At 40.2% G+C, this 19,714-nt stretch overlaps 1 protein-coding gene across 2 annotated transcripts; it reads left to right on the forward strand.

Moving 5' to 3' along the window:
* The first annotated feature begins 383 nt into the window (after positions 1-383).
* serbp1.L (SERPINE1 mRNA binding protein 1 L homeolog) lies at positions 384-17,817 on the forward strand. Of its 2 annotated transcripts, none has more exons than XM_018258208.2 (8): positions 384-763; positions 7,237-7,438; positions 9,633-9,779; positions 9,875-9,961; positions 11,388-11,462; positions 13,706-13,883; positions 14,260-14,433; positions 15,554-17,817. In XM_018258208.2, exons 1-8 carry the CDS (start codon positions 502-504, stop codon positions 15,608-15,610), a joined length of 1,182 nt encoding a protein of 393 aa, XP_018113697.1. In that variant the 5' UTR covers positions 384-501; the 3' UTR covers positions 15,611-17,817. The 2 variants fall into 2 exon arrangements, with proteins under 2 accessions (XP_018113697.1, XP_018113698.1); XM_018258209.2 differs by having other exon boundaries at positions 9,890-9,961.
* Positions 17,818-19,714: the final 1,897 nt, after the last annotated feature.

Here is a 19,714-nt window from a genome sequence, read left to right on the forward strand (position 1 = left end):
TATTATATGTAGGTTTACTCTGAAGAAATCATTTGCGCGCAGCTTGACTTGATGAACTACAGCTCCCAGAAACCCCTGACTGGAGCTTGATAACAGTATAGCTAAGGGAATGCATTTCTTTATGGGGGTTGACTATTAAAAAGCTATTCTAATACTGGGGTTGTAAATTGCAGCTAACTAAGTCAAGCACCTCCCCCGCTTCGTCTGTTTGTCTCTATCTGCAACTGACAGGCAGCACGCCTGAAAACATAGATCGGGCCCGCACAATGCCGCAGAACGGCATGCTGGGAGTGGTAGTTCACGGGGGCACTATGTTATATAGACACGCACGCGGGTTGGCATACAAGTCCCGTCATGCTGCATTCATAGAAGTCCCGGATGTCTATCGCGCCGGAAGAGAAGACAGCCTCTTTCCCAGCCATCTTTTGGCATATTAGCAAGCGAGCTCTAGGCTCCAGGCCTCGTTGAATCGGAGGAAAATCCACCTCTTAAGGGGCCATCATGCCCGGTCACTTGCAGGAAGGCTTCGGCTGCGTCGTAACCAATCGGTTCGACCAGCTATTTGACGATGAGTCCGATCCGTTCGAGGTGTTGAAGGCGGCCGAGAACAAGAAGAAGGAGGGCGCAGGGGCACCGGGCCAAGGGACCGGCAAGACGGCGGCTCAGGCTGCCAAACAGCCAAAGAAGGAGTCCCAGAAAGACAGGAAGAATCCTGTAGGTGAAAAGGAGGAGACCCCCGCGCCTGTACCGCTCAAGAAGGAAGGTAACGCGCCATGGGTCTAGCACTTAGGGAGTGACAGTAGGCCCGGGGCTGATTAGGAGGTTTAATCCAATGACAAGTGGTGAGACGTGCATGCATTCGCAAACGAACCCTCCGCAACTCACTTTTCTACTTGTTTTACACTATAATTCCCTACATGCGAATTTAGGCGATAAAGTACAACTCCAAATGCTTGGCGTTATAGTTCAACTTGAAAGGTACCGTAAAGCGCGCATTAGCAGTCGCTACCTTTTCTTGTCGAATTGTAAATTACACGTTTAAATTAACGGGTTCTCTCCCTGATCCTGTGAACTTCTTGTCACACGGGCCCATTGTAAGGGGGGAGGGGAGAGTAAAGAATTGAACTGTCCTCCAAGGTCAAGCGGACCTGTCAGTCGAGTGTTACCGTTACGGCCTTGCACGTGGAGCTCTGCCTGGTTTCCTTAGGAGAGGCTTGTGGCGGGAGAGCGCTAGGCGACCACGTGGTCTCAGGCGGGGGAGGGCGCTGCCGGTTGTCACAACAGTAGGCCCGCGAGCACGTGGTCTTCTCGCAACTCCTATCCCTGAAATGTGTGTTTCTGTACTCATACTGTTAGTATCAAGAGAATGCAGCTTCAATCCCCGTTACTAAAGCGGGGTCCCTTGTGCCAAAACAAATGTACAGTATGATCTGCCTCTTCACCCCAAGATATTTTGGAAGGCATCTTGACGTTTGCTTAAATATTAATGTCCACAAACTAATGGGAAACTTTCCAGCGCCTGACAGGAAAACAAATAACGAGACGCTCTGCTTTTTACAAACTTCTAGATCTCGTTTTCCTGATCATTTCCTCGACTTACCCGCTAGCACCTTAAACTGCCCCTGAGGCTTTACATTCACTGTATTATGATTATTGCAATCCATTACTACATCTTCTGTCAGGTGTTTCCCCATTAAGTGAATGTGTGCAGCACATGTGGCCTTGGGTACTTTTTAGCTAGCTGAAGTAAAGCTGTGAAGAAACCACCTCAATGTGCCATAACCTTTTAGCATGTGTGACCAACAGGAGCGCTTCCCCAATGAGGGAGTTGAGGCTGTCGCTTCAGGCTGCAGCACTTCATTAGGTACCAGGGGACTCAAAAATGCAGCTCCTGGTACTTTGAGACACATTTTTGGTTTTCAAACCGGAAATTCTGCTCTTCTAGTGCAGAAAGCGCAGTAAGGCTTTCTGCGCTAGCGTACAGGCCCTCTCTGCTGGCCCTTGTGGACCCCCTCAGGGGCAAAACGGTAAAAGTACGGGGGGGGCGGCAGCAACTGCTTATTCCAGAGGGGCCAGGATTGCCCCTGGTGACCAATCTCACCACACCTCATAGTGGTTGATCTTCTGTGTGTCATCTTTATTCTGCTTCTTATATATACCTCTGCATGCCTTACAGCAGTGGTCCCCAACCAGTAGCTCGTGAGCAACATGTTGCTCTCCAACCCCTTGTATGTTGCTCCCAGTGGTCTTAAAGCGGGAGCTTATTTTTGTATTCCTGGCTCTCTGGCAAGTTTTGGTTGTGTAAAAACCAGGTGCACTGCCAAACAGAGCCTCAATGTAGGTTGACAATCCACATAGGGGCTATCAAATGGCCAATCCTAGCACTTATTTGGCTACCCAAGAACATTTTTCACACTAGTGTTTTAAAGCCATTCTGGTTTTAAATTCCTGTTTCTTAAATTTGGGTCACCAGATGTTGCTGGGCTACAACCCCCCAGCATTTCTCATCTTAGAATCAAATGTTGATGCATACTAGGAGTTGTAGTTAATATTTGGGGACACAAGGTTAAAGGGCTACTATACTCTATTCCCCATACAGAAAGTGCAATGCAAAGGGCATGTGCCAAACAAACTATTTGCCTATTGGGTTATTCACGGTAAATCTGCATTTTATTCCTTGAGCTAAACAGGGAAATTCCATGTCTGGTCCTTGTGAGGTAGAAAATTAGATAATCGATGCACTAAACACCTGCTAGTAAAACGGTCACAAGGGAAGGTGAAGTGAGGAGGATTGTAATCTATCTACCTCTACCCAGCAAAAATGGAGTAGCTTCATTTTCCCTATTTATCTTAAAAAAAAAAAAAAAAATATTGATTAAAGGAACAGGTACAAAGTACAACATACAGGAAAATAAAAAAATAGATTGCACTGAACAAGCGTTTTGCCCCTTTAAAAAAACTTTGCTTGGACAATACAATAAACCACATTGTTTGCCATGTATTAAACAAGGTTGAGTGTTCCCTTTAGTTGAGCATTGACAGTGTGCGTTCTTGCTATGCACGTGTTTATGTATATATGATCATATTTAAGTTATACTCCTTTTGTCACCCAGCTACTGGGGGATTTAATAAAGTAGCATAGGGGCAGCGCAAGCTCTATATATAGCATGTTTGAGGGCAGGATTAAATTAGTGACGTCTGTGGAGTCTGAGTAAACTGGGGGCAATAAAAAATCCTTTGGAGGGCCACATCCAGCTCACGGCCTCCAGTTTGGAAGACTTAAACGGACAAAGTTTGCGTGCATTGTCGCACTACAGCTGTTTCATTGAATGCAGCCCATCAAGGGAGGATTCTGGCCCCAAATGCCCCTTAGACTTATTAGGGATTCACCGAATCCAGGATTCGGTTCGGGATTCGGCCTTTTTCAGCAGGATTTGGATTCGGCCAAATCCTTCTGCCTGGCCGAACTGAATCCTAATTTGCATATGCAAAATATGGGCAGGGAGGGAAATCGTGTGACTTTTTGTCACAAACAACGAAGTAAAAATTGTTTTCCCCTTCCCACTCCTAATTTGCATATGCAAATTAGGGTTCGGTAGTCAGCCAATTCTTTCATGAAAGATTCGGGGGTTCGGCCAAATCCAAAATAGTGGATTCGGTGCATCCCTACTTGTTATAATGCAGCCCTGGAATGAATAAAATAATGCCATTACATGGAAACCTTTGGACAGCTGATATTTTCTGTTAACACTTTAATAACTTGAGTAATTTAAGGATTAATTGAAGGCTTTTGCTAAATCTAATTATTGAAAGACAGTCATGCAATACGTATGTGTTTGTTACATGACTGTGTGTCCTTGAGAGTTGGCACCCCATATCAGGACTGGGCACTTTATAGCAAGTATGCATACTTAAATGGCAAACCAATGTGAAGGTCTAAGGCCATGACAACTATAATTGCATGTGAACTTTCATTTTCTTGGGTTTGTGTACACTAATTACCCTCCATTCATATGACAACACACATGTTCTTATGCTGTGTTCACATGCACTCAAGCCAAATTCACAATGCATAAAACTTAGAATGGTAGTGCATATTACTTTTCATTGCTGCATAAATGTTTATAACTGCAAAAGGCATGTTATTAATCTAGTTCATTCTATGGCTATTAAATATTACTTATTGTAATATGCTCTTAGTTGCAGTTAAACTGGGAAGTGTTAACCCCTGGCTATTCACAGGGGCATAGAGTGCTAACTTACATTTGATTTATGTACATGGAAATGCATGCAGAAGTCATATTCTTGTATTTTAATTACAATTTAGGCCTTCATTGCCGCTTAAATTGTACTTTAACTCTTTGCCTACTGGTGCGTGAGCAAATGAGATCATGCATCACCTCCCTATTAAAGGGGACCCATCACCCAAAGAAATTATTCAAAATCCTATTTTATCACATTAGTCAAGCAAAATGAACTTTAATTACACTATATATATTATTTGAATCTTGTTTCCTTCAGTCTGGGATTTCAAAATTATAGCAAGCAGGCAGCAGCCATTTTGTGGACACTGTTATTAGGACAAGCCTTGTGTCATCTCAGAATCTTGTTTGTGCACCAGAATGGGGGGCCTGATGTCCATTTCCATGCCCTAGATACACAATTAAATGGTTAAGAGAACGGAGGAATGTGTGGAGAGCAGTGACATCTAGGAAGTGCAGAATGGAAAGTGAAAGTAATTGTCTGCCCCGCTTCTATGCCATTGGCATAGAGGAGGGGCAGACAATATTTGATTGACAGCGGAGATTTTTAAATGAGCTTACAGCAGCTATGAATGCTTTAATAAAAAATAGAAATTGGATTTTATGTTTAATTTGAAAAGGACTTTTATTATACAGATTTTTGTGTCAGGGTGACGGGTCCACTTTAATATACACATAACCTGGAAAGGACTGTGGACTGTGTTGTCTCGCACTCCTAATTTTGCTGCTAGTGCTAAAGATGTAATTCATTACCAGGTAGAGGGTTAAAAGGGGCAAACAGGATACATGGAAAAAAACCCCAAATTTTTGTAGGTAATGAATATTATATGATGCTGGTTTTACTTTGGACTAAAAAATATCTTTAAATGTCCCCTATATTGGAACTCCTGATAGATATGCTATGGTCTTTGTCCATGTTTCTGATGAGGGTTGGGCGTGTCTTAACAGTCCCTGCCTTAAGCACAGTAGGAGGGGAATAGCCAATGACAGTCCTGCACCAACACAAGCCAAGACAGGCTTCAGTCCACAATCTTGTCAGCCTAGCTGCTGATTGGTTCCTATCCTACAGTGCAGTTTACCACTGGCTCCCCTGTACAGCCTGGGAAAGGAGGCATCAGGAAGTGGAACAGATGGATGGGACTAGTTTGCAGAAATTTTCAATAAATCAACCCGAGACTTCACTTTTTTTCAGCAAAATTTGCAATGGTGAACGCACACATTTTCTGATTTAGCAATCAATTTAAATAGCTTTTATAGAAGGTAAAACAAATGGTATTTTAATGGTAATAACTGGTATGAGTGGGAATAGTTAATCCTTGTATACCCTTAACTGGTTACAGCAGCTGTTGTGATGGGGGGCTCCCTTTAGTAGCAATGGTAGTGCTGAGATTCTATTCTCAGGCCAGGGTGTGCTGTCAATCAATACTGGCTGCATATTTTCTCCTCAATCCAAGTCATCTTTGTTTGTTGTAGAACTGGTAATATTTGTTGGCCAGTTCAGATTGTAATTTATTATTTGTTTGAACTGTTTCTATGAGCCTAACGTAACTGACTTTGTCTTTAACAGATAAATGAACCCGAAGCTGTTGTGAGCTTTTGTGGATATATTATAACCGTAAATGAAAACTATACATTCAGAGTGAATTCTGAACTAATAGAAAATGTATACAGGTATTGGGCCCCTTATCCGGCGTCCGAACATCTGGCACGCTCCAAAAACCACCACTCTGGAGCACCAGCTCCAAAATCCGGAATTAGGTCTCTGAAAAAATAAATAAATAAACGGTCCGGCAACCCGCTCCAAAATCCGGACATCCGTTCCTTTAATTAGTAAAGAAATTACATATTCGGCAAACAAACATAAATCATTACCGGACTTTAAACTCCTCTCCCTGCTTGTGGCATGCGCTTATTTCCGGTTCCTCTCTGACACCTCTCACTCGTGACACTGTCAGCGTAGCTGTGCGTCTTGCGTATATGCAGGTCACAGGTTAGAGCCTCCCGCTTGCTTGTAAGTTTCTATGAAATTTATTGTTTGCTCTCTCTTCCATCTTGGTCTCCACCCCCCGCTAATAAATTAAACACGTGAGCCAGCTTTATGCAATGCTGTGAACCAAAACACTTGTTCCTTTATCTGTACATTTTACAAGTGGCCCATCATTAACAGGAATCCCCAAGCTGCATTCCTAATAAAATATTTTTTATTTGAAGTTAAATAAACAAATATAAGCAAATTGTAGCTAACAAAACTGTTGTACTGTGTTTTTTCTAACTTTAAAACAAACTAGTATAGTGCTCCAAATTACAGAAAACCCCCTTATCTGGAATAGCCCAGGTCCTGAGCATTCCGGATAATAGATCCTATACCTGTACAAGTTAAAAGGGCAATAAGTGTATCATTAAAATGGACTTTCGAATTATCAACTTCTTTCCAGTATGCATTAAGTAAAATTGGTTACTGTTAATAGTGTAAATTAGGGATACAAAAATCCAAGCAAGCCAAATCCAAGTGCCTGACTGAACCCTCTTAAAATCACATGACTGTAATAGGATGTGTGAGAGTAAAAGACACAGCTCTTCCTTCACTAGCTGATAAAACCTTCTGTGAAGACTAGTGATGTGCGGGTTGACTTGAAATCTGCAAGTTCGGGCCAGCTCAGTACATCCTTAGGGGGTGGCAGTCCAAAATCTGCTTACACCTCACCTAGTTCATGACATGAATGCCCTGACGGCGGCCTATGGGCACTGCTATATTAATGATGATGATGATGCAGCATGTCAGGTAGAGTTTGGGTTGGGACCAGGCAGGTTAAGAGTTGGGTGTGGTTTGAAAAAATAACTAGTGGAGACCTGTAATTTTGTCTGCTTAATTCATAGCAGCCTTACTGTTCTTTTCCCAGAAAAACCAGATGCATGTTTTTGCCTTCTCTCTTCTGTGCCATAGTATGCACATTGATTAATATCTGTGTCACAGGCATTAGGCGGGTTGGTCGGAGACCTGATCAGCAACAACAACAGCAGCAGCCAGCTCAGCAGCAGCAACAACCCTCTCAGCCATCACAGGGTGAAGGAAAGCCAGTTGACAGGAGGCAGTCTGATAGGCGGCCACCCCGTGAGCGCCGTTTTGATAAACCAGCTGAAGAAAAGGGTGAAGCAGGGGAATTTTCTGTTGACCGGTAAGTTTCCAAACAAATTACCACAAGTACATGTTGCTTCTGTGTAAGTTAAGATTGTAAAATATCCCAATATTCAAAACTAAACTGTTTTCCATAATTTATAGAACTACCTGATCACTTTAGTAGTACAGGTATGGGAACTATTATCCAGGAAACTCCAGGTCACAAGCATTCTGGATAACTGATCTATCTGTAATTTGGCTCTTCATACCCTAATGCTACTAGATAATAGTGTAAACATTATATAAACCGAATAGGCTGGTTTTGCTTCAAATAAGGATTAATTATATCTTAGTTTGGATCAAGTACAAGGTACTGTTTTATTATTACAGAGAAAAAGGAAATAAGTTTTTTTTAAAACTTGGATTATTTGGATGAAATTAAGTCTATGGGAGACAATGTTTTTATTTGTAAATATAAATGCTATTGGAAACTGTATCTTTCTGGCTGTTTCTGCAGTAATTTATTTTGCAGTGTACAACTAAAACATTAGCACTGGATAGAACCAATGCAAAGAACTCTTCACTGAGGTAATCTGTTCTTGGTGCATATTAAAGGGGTTGTTCACCTTCAAACACCAAGTTGTTTTTCAGATAGTTTGTCTGAAATAACGAGTTTTTTCCAATTAATTCTATTACTACTATTTTCTATGTGTGATTGTTTTTCCAATATTCAAGTGTAAAGTGTCATCTTTCACCTTCTAAAGCTAGTCTGGGAGGGGGGGTTGCTGACCCTGTAAATTGATACATTTAGTTGATACATTTCTTATCTTTGTCCCTGCTGAGCAGAATCCCAGCTGTTAGAATTGGTACAATGGTTGCCAATATTCCAGAGATGCTGCTGAGAAATGTATCAACTAAATGTTGCAAAACTAACCGTTAAGAGTCTGCACATGAATTACTGAGCTGCTAGACTCAAACACCAGAAACAGGAACACTAAACTTTAACTAAATGGTAAAAAATAAATGATGGCAAGTATTTGAAAAAAGTGACAATGTGAAAAAAATTGAACGGAAAAGAGTGTTTGGAAGGTGAACAACCCCTTTAATTATTACTTTAATTGTGGGGAACGCTTCATAGACTGGCATTCAAGTTAATGTGATTGTGTTGGGTGCAAGTCGCTACTATCCCTTTAAGTCCCATTAATTATGTGAACAGGTTTAAAGAGTCAAAAAAAATTGGCAGGCAAAACCCATGTCTCTAGTCTTCCAAAATCGCTTGAAGTCTCCTCTTGAGGCAAATTCCAGCAATTTTGGGAGACTGAAGCAACACATGGGTTTTACCACCAGCAATTCACATTATTGCCTATGGGAAAAGCTTTTACAGGAGATTAGTCGCCCACAGAAGCAGAGATTTATCACTGGCGATTTATTTCCATTGCTCTAAAAGTACATTGTATAGGACAGCCCTTATGTAAAACACTGTCATCTAAACAAACCATTTTTATTAAAATACACGAACAGTATCTGCCATTGAATATAACTAAATAGAAAAACCGCCATTTTAAGTACGATGGGCTGTCCAATGGCTTTCATGATTCACTGTGCTCACCTACAAACCAAGGGCACACCTAAATGCTAGGTCACACCAGCCAATGAATTAACAGAGCTCTATCGGTTTGTGCCTGCCGGTTAGTGCCTGCATTGTTTCCTGTCAGGTGATCGCCGATGGAGAACACAGAACATCACAAAATGGTGGCTCCAGGAAAACTTATTAAGGCAATATTACTGCTATATTTAGGAAATGTTTTATGATCTAAAATATCTGTTGGGTTAAGTGTTTTTTGAAAGTAGTCTTCCTTTAAAGGGGAAGTTCGCCCTTTAAACAACCTTTGATTTTAATCAATTTTGTTTAAATTTAAACCTCCTTATTTTGCTTTTTTTTTTTTTCAGTTGGGATTCACTGACATTGTACATATTTCTGTTTAGGCCTTCTCGTTCATCTACCATTCTGCCTTCTCAACTGCTTTCTAACTGCATTCTGGTTCCTTAGCCCTAGCTATCCTAGCGACAGCTGCACAGTAATTAAAAATGCACTTAAAAACAAAACATACACCCTATGCATATTTATATGCCAAATGTTTAGTTTTAAGGTGACTTGCCTCTTTAGCATGCAATCACAAACCTAATTTCTAATTGTTTAGAAGGATATTGCTATATATTTCTTGTTGAAGCATGAACCTTTTCATTTTTAGACCCATCATGGATAGGCCCATCCGTGGTCGTGGTGGCCCTGGTGGAAGGGGTGGACGTGGCGGACGTGGACGTGGTTTGGGCAGGGGTGATGGCTTTGACTCTCGTGGAAAACGTGAATTTGACAGGCATAGTGGCAGTGACCGGGCGTAAGTCTTGTCTTGAGTGCTTCTGTTGACTTTCTTGTATTTGCTTCCCTAATAACCATAATCAAAACACTGACAATATAACTCATTTTGGCTAGTTCTTCACATTTCAGTGGCCCAAAGCATGAGGAGAAGCGGGGAGGAAGCGGATCACACAACTGGGGCACTGTTAAGGATGAATTAAGGTAGGATGGTAAAATTTCATGATTGAGTAAAATAAGATTGTGGATTTTTTTTGTCCAAAAAATAAAATGTTAATCAAGCCTCTCTCGCAAACTGGTCATGCCAGGAAAAAGGAGGAGGCATTGTTAAACCATCACTGTTTCTTAGTACAACACTTTTTTTTTTTTTTTTTTTTCCAAAACTGTGCACCAAATCCTGTTTTCAGTTTGTGATTTGGCCAAATATTTTTTCAGCAGGATTTGGTTTGGCCACGTGCCTGGCCAAACCAAATCTGATCCCTAAAAACCACAAGAGTGTTGGTTACCCGAACAAGGGCGTCACAACATTGTTCTTTTTAAACATTTCTAATTTGGTGTGGGATTTGGCCTAATCCTAAAATAGTTTTGGTACATCCCCTAGTTTGTGTTCTATAAAGTACGGGATTTTAAGGACTAATGTTCTACCAAAGCTGTTTCTACTCGGCTCTGCATTTTTTATTTGCAATCTGAAACAGTTCAGTATAACAATTGGGTAAATAGATTGTGTTAGGCAACCAGTCACTCCAGCCTTTATAGATTACATTTTTGTCAACTATATTGAAAACTTTTTTTTTTTTTTCCATAGACTTTCTATTTATCCAGTTTTTATTTTTACACTGAACAATTCCTTTAAAGGAGAACTGTTGTACATTATGTGTTGGACTTCTCTACCAGCCCAATGCAACCACAGCCCTTTAAAAGTAAAGATCTGTGTCTCCAAATATGCCCCAATAGCTCCCCATCTTCTTTTCTGCTGATTCACTGCACATGCTCTGTGCTGCTGTCCATTATTTAGTATAGGGATTGACTCAAAATATACAGTACGCATAGAATATAAATGGCATATATAAGGCTGATTAGTACTTAATATAGATTATCATGGTAGCACAGAAACAAGTGCAACTAGCATGAACATTTAATAATCCGCCTTGAAGCATCAACTTGATAATTTGCAACGACCCCTAAGCTTAGCTTTTCAACAGCTGCTAAGGGCCCACTGAGCATGTGAGTGTCTGACACTTTCCAAGATGGTGACCCCCTGTGACAAGTTTGAAGTATTGGATCATTGCTGCTATTGAGAAGCTGAAACTTTAGGCTGTTGCAATAAGTTCATTATTTAAAATATGGTATTTTAGGCATATTCATTTTCAGAGTTTAGTTCTCTTTTAAAGCTTGCTTCCTGTATGTGTGCTTCTCAAACACATCACCACGTTATTCTATAATGGCAAGTTCAGGCTATCACAGTAGTGGGAATTTTGACTGCCGATTATGTGATGAGGTATGCAAATTGGTTAATCTAACATTGCACTTAGACATTGACACCATGAATTTGTTATAAGAGGGCTTAGGTGAATGCTCCGAGCCAAAGCAAAACATCTACTTTATTACCCTATGTGCTTTACATTTTCAGTGAATTGGACCAGTCCGCAGTCACTGAGGAAGCTCCCGAAACTGAAGAACAGCCTGCTGTTGATTCTGAAAACAAGTAAGTGTTAAAGCTTCAGCTATTCCATTTTTCTCTACAACCTCCATTTTTTTGTATATTTTGTTCAGTTTAGGCACAGGATTGTTTTAATGTAACTGCACAGAATCTTAATTTTCTACTTAAGTTTGTGCTTCTATGTGTACATGACTTTACAGATAGCCCTTAGGACTGCTATCATCTCACCCCAGAGTTATCTTGCATTTTCCAATAACCTTAGTGGTTATGTTTAAACTGCCATCATGTAACCACTGTATAATGCAGCAGCTTGGCCCTCACTGGGACACTGCCCTGTAAGAAAATTGATATACATGTAATAGTAGTCTAACAAGCCACATTGTAGTGAGTTAAAGGGATACTGTCATTGAGAAACATGTATTTTTTTTTTTTTTTTTTTTTTTTTTGCTCCCTGAGCATAATCCTGTACTGAGATCATATTTATTTATTTTTTTATTTTTTTTTATAATGAACATTGTTAGGTTTAATTTTGCAATTTGACATGAGGCAAGGCCTTTTTTATTTTTATCTTTTTATCTTTTCCAAGTGCCCTTAGCCTTGTGATTTGTGCACTCATAAGCTACAGTCTATTTACTGCTGCACTGCAAGAGTAATGACTTCAAAGAAAAATCTCTCCAGATCCTAAATATATTATACCAGTGATCCCCAACCAGGGGCTCTCACAAACCCCATAGATGTTGCTCTCAGTGGCCTCAAAGCAGGTGCTTAATATTTGAATTTCAGTCTTGCAGGCAAGTTTTGGTTTCATAAAAGTATCTAGTAGCAAATCACAGCCCTTATTTGGCCTCCCCAAGATGTTTTCATGGTTGTGTTGATCCCCAACTTTTAAAGGAGAATTTCCCTGGGCGCAAAACCCCTCCCCTGTGTTGCCTCCCTGGCCTACCTGTCCTGCCGGGCAAATGCCCCTAACTTGTTACTCACCCCTCTGCGCAGGTCCTGTCCACGGAGCTTATAGGCGCCATCTTCTCCCAAGCGGTCTTCTTCCTGCTTTGACTGGCGTTTTTGGCGCATGCGCAGTATGAGCATTTACCGGGTATGGATCTACTGTGCATGCGCAGTAGATCCGTACCGGTAAATGCTCCTGCGCATGCGCCAGAAGATGCCGATTAATCCAGGAAGAAGACCGCTTGGGAGAAGATGGCACCTGTGAGCTCCGTGGACAGGACCTGCGCAGAGGGGTGAGTAACAAGTTAGGGGCATTTGCCTGGGGGGACAGGTAGGCCAGGGTGGGCAACACAGGGGAGGGATTTTTGCGCCCAGGGGGTTTCCTTCTCCTTTAACATTTGAATGTGGCTCATGGATAAAAAAATAAGTTGGGGACCCCTGCATTATACAGTGAGAGGCAGAGGGTATTGACACCGAAAAACATTACATACAGTTAGATCCTGACACTCCAGTCATCATCCTTAACCTTCCAAGAAGCCTGTTATCTGAAGGCTGGAGAAAGTTTCATTTAAATCACACGCAAAAGGTGACAAAAACTAGGCATTCATGACAACATGGGAAGTATTAATTAGCTGAGGCAACAGCTGCTTGAAAGGACTTGCATTGTGCTGACTGTTTCAGAAACCCAGGATCATGTATAATGATCTGAGATGTCTCTACTATTATTAAAAGTAAATCTATGGTAATTTATATGGTAGAATTATTTGCAGTGTTCTATAGTATTAAAAACTAAGCCATAAAATCATGACTTTCCCTTTAATATTTGCTTTGCAGACATTTTATTATTAAAATGTTGCTGTTCATTTATGCAGCAATGGAATCTCAAGGTGAGCATTTCCCTAAACCACGCCTGCAGTTTTCTGGCACATATGTGTAAAAGGGCAACTAAATTAAGATACAAAATAGAAGCATTTACATGTAATGTTCACTTGTTTTACACTTGTGAAAGTTGTGTTTTAGATCTGATCACTTTATTTAAAAATTACTTTCTTCTGGGACAGTTGTAGTTTTATTTTCTATGGCTAATGTTACACCGGGTGAATTCTTTGATAGCAGAAAGATCACTAAAACTGCCAGTGCTACCCCTCCCCCCATAGACTTTTATGGAAATCACCTGCACCAAAGGTGACTGACTGCTTGTCTTACACCAGCAAACAGCAATATATTTCCAATGGTGGAGGAACACATAAAACCACTTCCTTCAATTACATTTGCTTGGTATAAGCATTTTCATACAGCACCATTGACTCTTTTTTTAATTGAATTTTCCCCTTTGTCTGCAGAGAAAATGAGGCTGAAGAAGTGAAGGAAGAAGGTCCTAAGGAAATGACTCTGGATGAATGGAAAGCAATGCAAGACAAAGACCGTTCAAAAGTTGAATTCAACATCCGTAAACCAAATGAAGGTGCAGATGGGCAATGGAAGAAAGGCTTTGTCCTGCATAAAGCAAAGAGCGGACAGGTAACTTTTTAATAACACACTGGATATATCCGATTCATGTTAGCTTTTAGATTCCAAAATTATCTTGAATTTGGCTAAAATGTTTAATGCTAATAAAATGAATTGTGCATGAAGGAATTTTGATATTGTTGGTATCCTCACCAACATACTTGGGGGGGTTTCATAGCAGTATACTGTCTTTGCCAGAAAATTGAAGCATAATGTAATTGTTCAATTAGTGTGTTCCCCCATTAAACTTAAGTGCAGTGATTTGCTGGATCTTCTTTCTGTTTGTACATTGCTTTACAGTACATAAATTGACCTTTAGATTTGCTGCCACAAACTGTTGCAATGTTGTAGGAGATTGACAAAAAGAATCTTATCTGTTTGTTCAAAGACTCAAGCCGAGTTAGATGCCCTGGAACATCACTTCCGTAAGCCTGCAAATGACATAACTTCCCAACTTGAAATTAACTTTGGAGATCTTGTCCGCCCTGGACGTGGAGGCAGGGGGGGTAGAGGTGCCCGTGCCCGAGGTGGTAGGCCTATTCGTGGAGGAAGAACTGACAAGGTGACGTATTTAAAGGAGACTTGCATTTACCAATTGCTCAAAACGTAATGTGTTTCTAATAAATATTGGGTGTATACTTAAACTGAACTATTGCGAAAATGAAAATTTTACTTTTTGCTTCAGCATACTGAATTAAGTCACTTTTTAAATACAATCAATTAAAAAATCTGTACAGTTTCTGAAATAATCAAGTTTATCTTCACTATCCCTCTCTCTCTGCATCTGTTTCTTCTCATTCTGTCTTCATGCAGGAGTTGGGTGTCAGATAAATGATCCAATATATCTTGTGGGGGGCTCCTTTTGCCTAGAAGATGTATTGGAGCTCTATCTATTAAAATCTTCAGACACCATGTCTCACTACATGCAGGATTTGTGCAAAAGGCAGTTATTTTGTTTGTACTGGAATCTGTTAAGAGTGAGCTCTAATACATCTGCTAGGAAACGGAGCCCCCCTATAAGATATATAGGATCATTCATCTGACACCCAACTGCTGCATGAAGACGGAATGAAGAGAAACAGATGCTGAGAGAGAAATAGTGAATAAACTTGATTATATCCGAAACGATGCAGAATTTTTAATTGTATTTAGAAAGATTTTCTTCAGGATGAGGAAGCTTATATTAAGTTTTCGTGATTGTTCCCCTTTAAGATTGTGTATTTGGCTTTCGTAAACTCTCCCTAGACTCTCCCACCACAGTTTTACTGACAGTGGCCATTATTAAGTCAACTCTGCTTGCTGGATATAATTTTCTCCCTGTTTGTGACATCACCAGGCAGGCTTGAGCTTGCCAAATTAGGAATAAAAGCACATGCCCACTGGAACTTGCTCTGACAGCAGGGCGTTTCAAGCATGCTTAGTAAAGACTTCTGACTGATTGGAGAGGAAGCAGAGCTCCGTAAACTAAAAGTTGGGGAGCTTCATACTTGTAAAGGAAGTGGCCTGTGCTGTAAATGTGTGCTTCTCTGCTGGGAAACAGAGCAGATTGAATGCCAGGAGTGAGCTATGTGATTTTGGGGGGCAGTCTTACTACAGATATTTTAATAATAAAAAAAATGTACGTGTGTATGTATATATAAATGCTGTTTTCTAAATAACTATTTTCCCCCCCCCACTTTTAGTCAAGCACTTCTGCTCCTGACGTAGATGACCCTGAAGCTTTTCCAGCTTTGGCGTAAGCTGTCTGACTTATCCAACCCTGGTGCCCCCCCCGAGGGACCCCTTCTACGAGGCTTGCATGCTTAAGGATCCTAAACAACTACTACAAATTAAAAAAAAAATAAAAAACCCAAGACTGTCAATCATACCATTTACACCTATGGACTGAATTGTATCTGTTTTCAAAATGGACTTCTCTCGCTACTCAGAAGCAACAATATGGTAGTCAAGTTTTTGTATTTAGAGATGTTATGGTAGCAGGGATGTTTTCATAATTTTTCAGAGAATATGCATTCTTCATGGATACTTTTTTGTATTGCTGCTTGAAAATATGCGTTTCCAAACTTGAAATATAGGTGTGAAAAGTGCGTACCAGTTAAAGCTTTCACTTACTTGTTTTTGTCCCCCCCCCCCAACTTTAAATCCTATTTTAAAAAGCTAGATTTACCCATGTATTGGTAACTTGAACTCGTCATGGTCACATCTGACCATGACTAGCTAAAGTTCAAATATTTTCAACTTGGAAAGGTCATTTCACTTTTTTTTTTTTTTTTTCTCTAAATATCTAAAGTTTGTGTATTCTTAGAGTACACATAATGCTATTTTAAAGTACATGAATGTGCTTTACAATTTTGATCCTGTGGGTAAATGGCGTAAATGGACTGCAGTAACCTGTATAATTGGTTATGTAACTTATCCCAGTGTGTGTATTCTTATCTGGCATAGGATTTCATTAGTGTCAGTCACCCTGAGATTTGTGCTAATTTACCATCAACACCTTCATGGAATATTAATTTTCATTTTGAATTGGACATACTGAGTAGCGCAAACAGATATTCAATGTATTTTAACAAAACCAATAGGAAAGTCAAACCTGAAAATGCCTTCATGCAACAAACATCAGAAGTCAAACACTTTTCTCTGTGTTGCTTGTTCCATTAGCTGCAACCCTTGTGTGAGGAGAATTGCTTTATAAAGGAGCATTATTACGGAATGTTTTGTCCCTTGTATGGTGGAGAGCTTTTCCATTTGCTTGGGGTGAGGAACAAACACTTTGCTCTGAATAGTTCTTCATAGTTTTCAGCTTCTGGGTTTGGATTGCTGGTTGACAGATGAATGTTTGCTCTTCATTGAGAGTATACAGCTCCTACTCCCTTAGAATTTTTAATTTTTCATTTTTTTCCCTCCTAAGGCCTAAACATTACCACTTAAACAAAAAAGACATAATAGGCTACATAAAAACAATAAAAAATAAAATAAAAAAAAAGTTGTCTACAGTGTTTGTTAGGATAAGATACTCGTTTAATTTAATGTTCTTTTTACAATTTTTAGCAGGCTATAAAATTTGAAGCTTCTTACCTATGTAGGTTAAATGAACACAAATATTATTGCCCTATTTTTATAAAAGTTGTACAGGACAGGCAACAAAGTATTTGAATCTTTTGAGTACCAAAATGGCAGCTCATTGTTCAGTAGCCGAGTGCTTATACTGTGGTACTCTACAGGTTGTAGGCGGATTTCTGGCGCTGGCTGGGTCAGTGGTATTTTTATTCAACAGCCTGGCCATTTTGAGATTATTTTCTAGAGAGATAATTTACTGAGACTGCAAACCAGTGGAGTTTTTAAAGAGAACACTTCAATGCATTAACCTATACATTTATATAAGCCTTCACAAAATGGAAACGTGTTTTAGCAGCTGAGATTTAGGTTTTGTACAGATCCCTTAAGTTATCCAAGAGCCTCTTACACACATGCCGAGTAACATGTGAGTGTGAGCCTGAAACATTCTTGCTTATAAGCTTCTTCACCTTTATAAAACAGTCTTGTACTGTCCAATCAAGCTAACCTATTCATTTATAAAACCATGGCTTGTTCTTTTGCCTGAGGAATGTCTTAATTTTCAGTTAAAGTGAACTTGTATCAAATCTGAGAATTGCCACTTTGTCCACCCAGGTCTCCTGTCTATAAATAAAGGCACTGCAGCTCAATTTAAGAATTTAAATAAAGCTTTGAGCATCTGTTGCTAGTTTGGTAAATGACAATCTGGGATTTCCGGTCACTAGCTGATGAATTAATGTGCCTTTCCCCTTCATTAATCATCATAGTTGTACATTTATCTCTTAAACCCATTTCTGTGTGAATTGAAAGTGAACAAATCTGTCTGGTGGATGCTTATTGAATTAAAGGTTAATTTTCATGCTCTAGCCTAATGAAGGGTAATATGGAAGCTTTGTTTTGTCAAGTTTTTTTTTTTGTCCAAATAATTTGTATGTGTGTTCCTGTTTAAACACAACTTTGTTACCTCCCCAAAGTACCTGGTGACTACAGGTTAGAATGTGGTCTAGATAAAAGAAAATTAATATCATACTTACCGGAATTTTCTTTTCCTGGCCATCCTCCCCGTCAACATGAAAATTCACTAATGGGCTAATCGCCTGCTACTCCCAGCCTGGACAGAAGATAGTTAATTTTAAGAACCCATAAAGCCCACCCCCTCCTGGCTCACCTCAGTCTGTTTATAAAGCCACCGTAGGGAGGGCATGTTGTCTGGCAGGATGGCCAGGAAAAGAAAATTCCGGTAAGTGTGATATCAGTTTTCTTTTTTCCTGGCCATCCCCCGTCAACCTGAAAATTCACTAATGGGTCATACCCAAGCAATTAAACCAAAAAGGAGGGAAAATAATTATACTTCAATTTATATGGACTAACAGGCTAAAAACTAACTAACTGTCCAAACAGGACCTGAGATGAAGACAACCTCAAATCTGTAGAGTCTAAAAAGAAATGTAGTAGGGGTAACTGCAGATCATTTCGGAAGACACTCCTGCCTCTGATGCCCATGAGGCTGCCACACCAAGTGTCTAATGTACCTTACTCCCCATGGCAAATAGTTGCCCTGCTATTTACAAGCCCATGAAATGGTCGTGACTATCCAGGAAGAGTAGACTTGGAGGCAAGTTCCCCTTTTCTCCTTCCTGCTGGCACAGCAAACAGTATTCTAGACTTTCTGAAGTCTTCTCTTCTTCTGAATAAATCTCAAAACATTGTATTTGAATCCTCGTCCCGAGAGGATGCTGGAACCTTCAAGGACAGCAATACAATTGGTTAATTAATGTGGAACTTAGAAACAACTTAAAGCAGAATACTATTTATAGTCTGAGAAATACTTTCTCCTCATGGAACATCCTGTAAGGAGCATCTATTGAAGGGCCTGTCCCTCTAAGGGCTGACTTCAAAAGTTTGACTTCACAGCTAACTAGGAGTAAGCAACCACAAAGAACTTGATCTAAATGCTCCGTGGTGCAGTAGAGAAGGATCTCCGATCAAGAGGAAGACCCCAGGTTGGACAAATAGACCACTTCCAACAGTGGATGAGTTTTGATTGGAAATAACGTATATACTAATGGATCTCTCGACCACCTCTTCCAAATCTCCAACAATGCAGACACTTTGTCTTTCAGAGTGCTGAGACTCAGACCTTTTTGTAGCCCTATGTTAAGAAATTTCAGGATATCCACCACAGATGGTGTTATGGATAAAGATACATCTCAAAAGCCCAGTAAGAGAATATCTGCCATGCTTTATAATATTTACAATTTGTATTGCATTTCCTGGCATTGATAAGGGTTTGACCTGATCAAAACATTCCTACTCTCTTAGGATCCTCTTTTTAACCTCCACACCATCAGTTGGTGATTGGGTTTGGATACTTCCAACTGCCCTGGAGAAGGAGACCTCTGGTTTGTGGAAGTAGTAACAAACTCAATTGACAGTCTTAGGAGTATATACCAAGGTCTTCTGGGCCAAGTGGAAGAATGGTCATCATGTCCATCTTTAACAATAAGATCCTTTGCAGGACTCCGTACTGCAGAGTATCCGTACTGGAGGAAAGATGTAAGCAAACAGACCCTCCCAACTCTGGGAGAAGGCATCCACTGCCACAGTCCTACACAAGGGACTCTGAAGAGGAAGATCTGAAGTTTGGAGTTCAGATCTATCACCATCATATTCAGCTAGATGCTGGCTGAGATAATCTGCCTCAAGATATAACCACACTGAGCTCCAAGATATTGGTCATTATCTAGGAAAAGGTCTTCTACCTGCCCCTGAGGCATCTGTGAACA

The sequence above is a fragment of the Xenopus laevis genome, chromosome 4L (assembly GCF_017654675.1).
Source record: "Xenopus laevis strain J_2021 chromosome 4L, Xenopus_laevis_v10.1, whole genome shotgun sequence".
NCBI lineage: Eukaryota > Metazoa > Chordata > Amphibia > Anura > Pipidae > Xenopus > Xenopus laevis.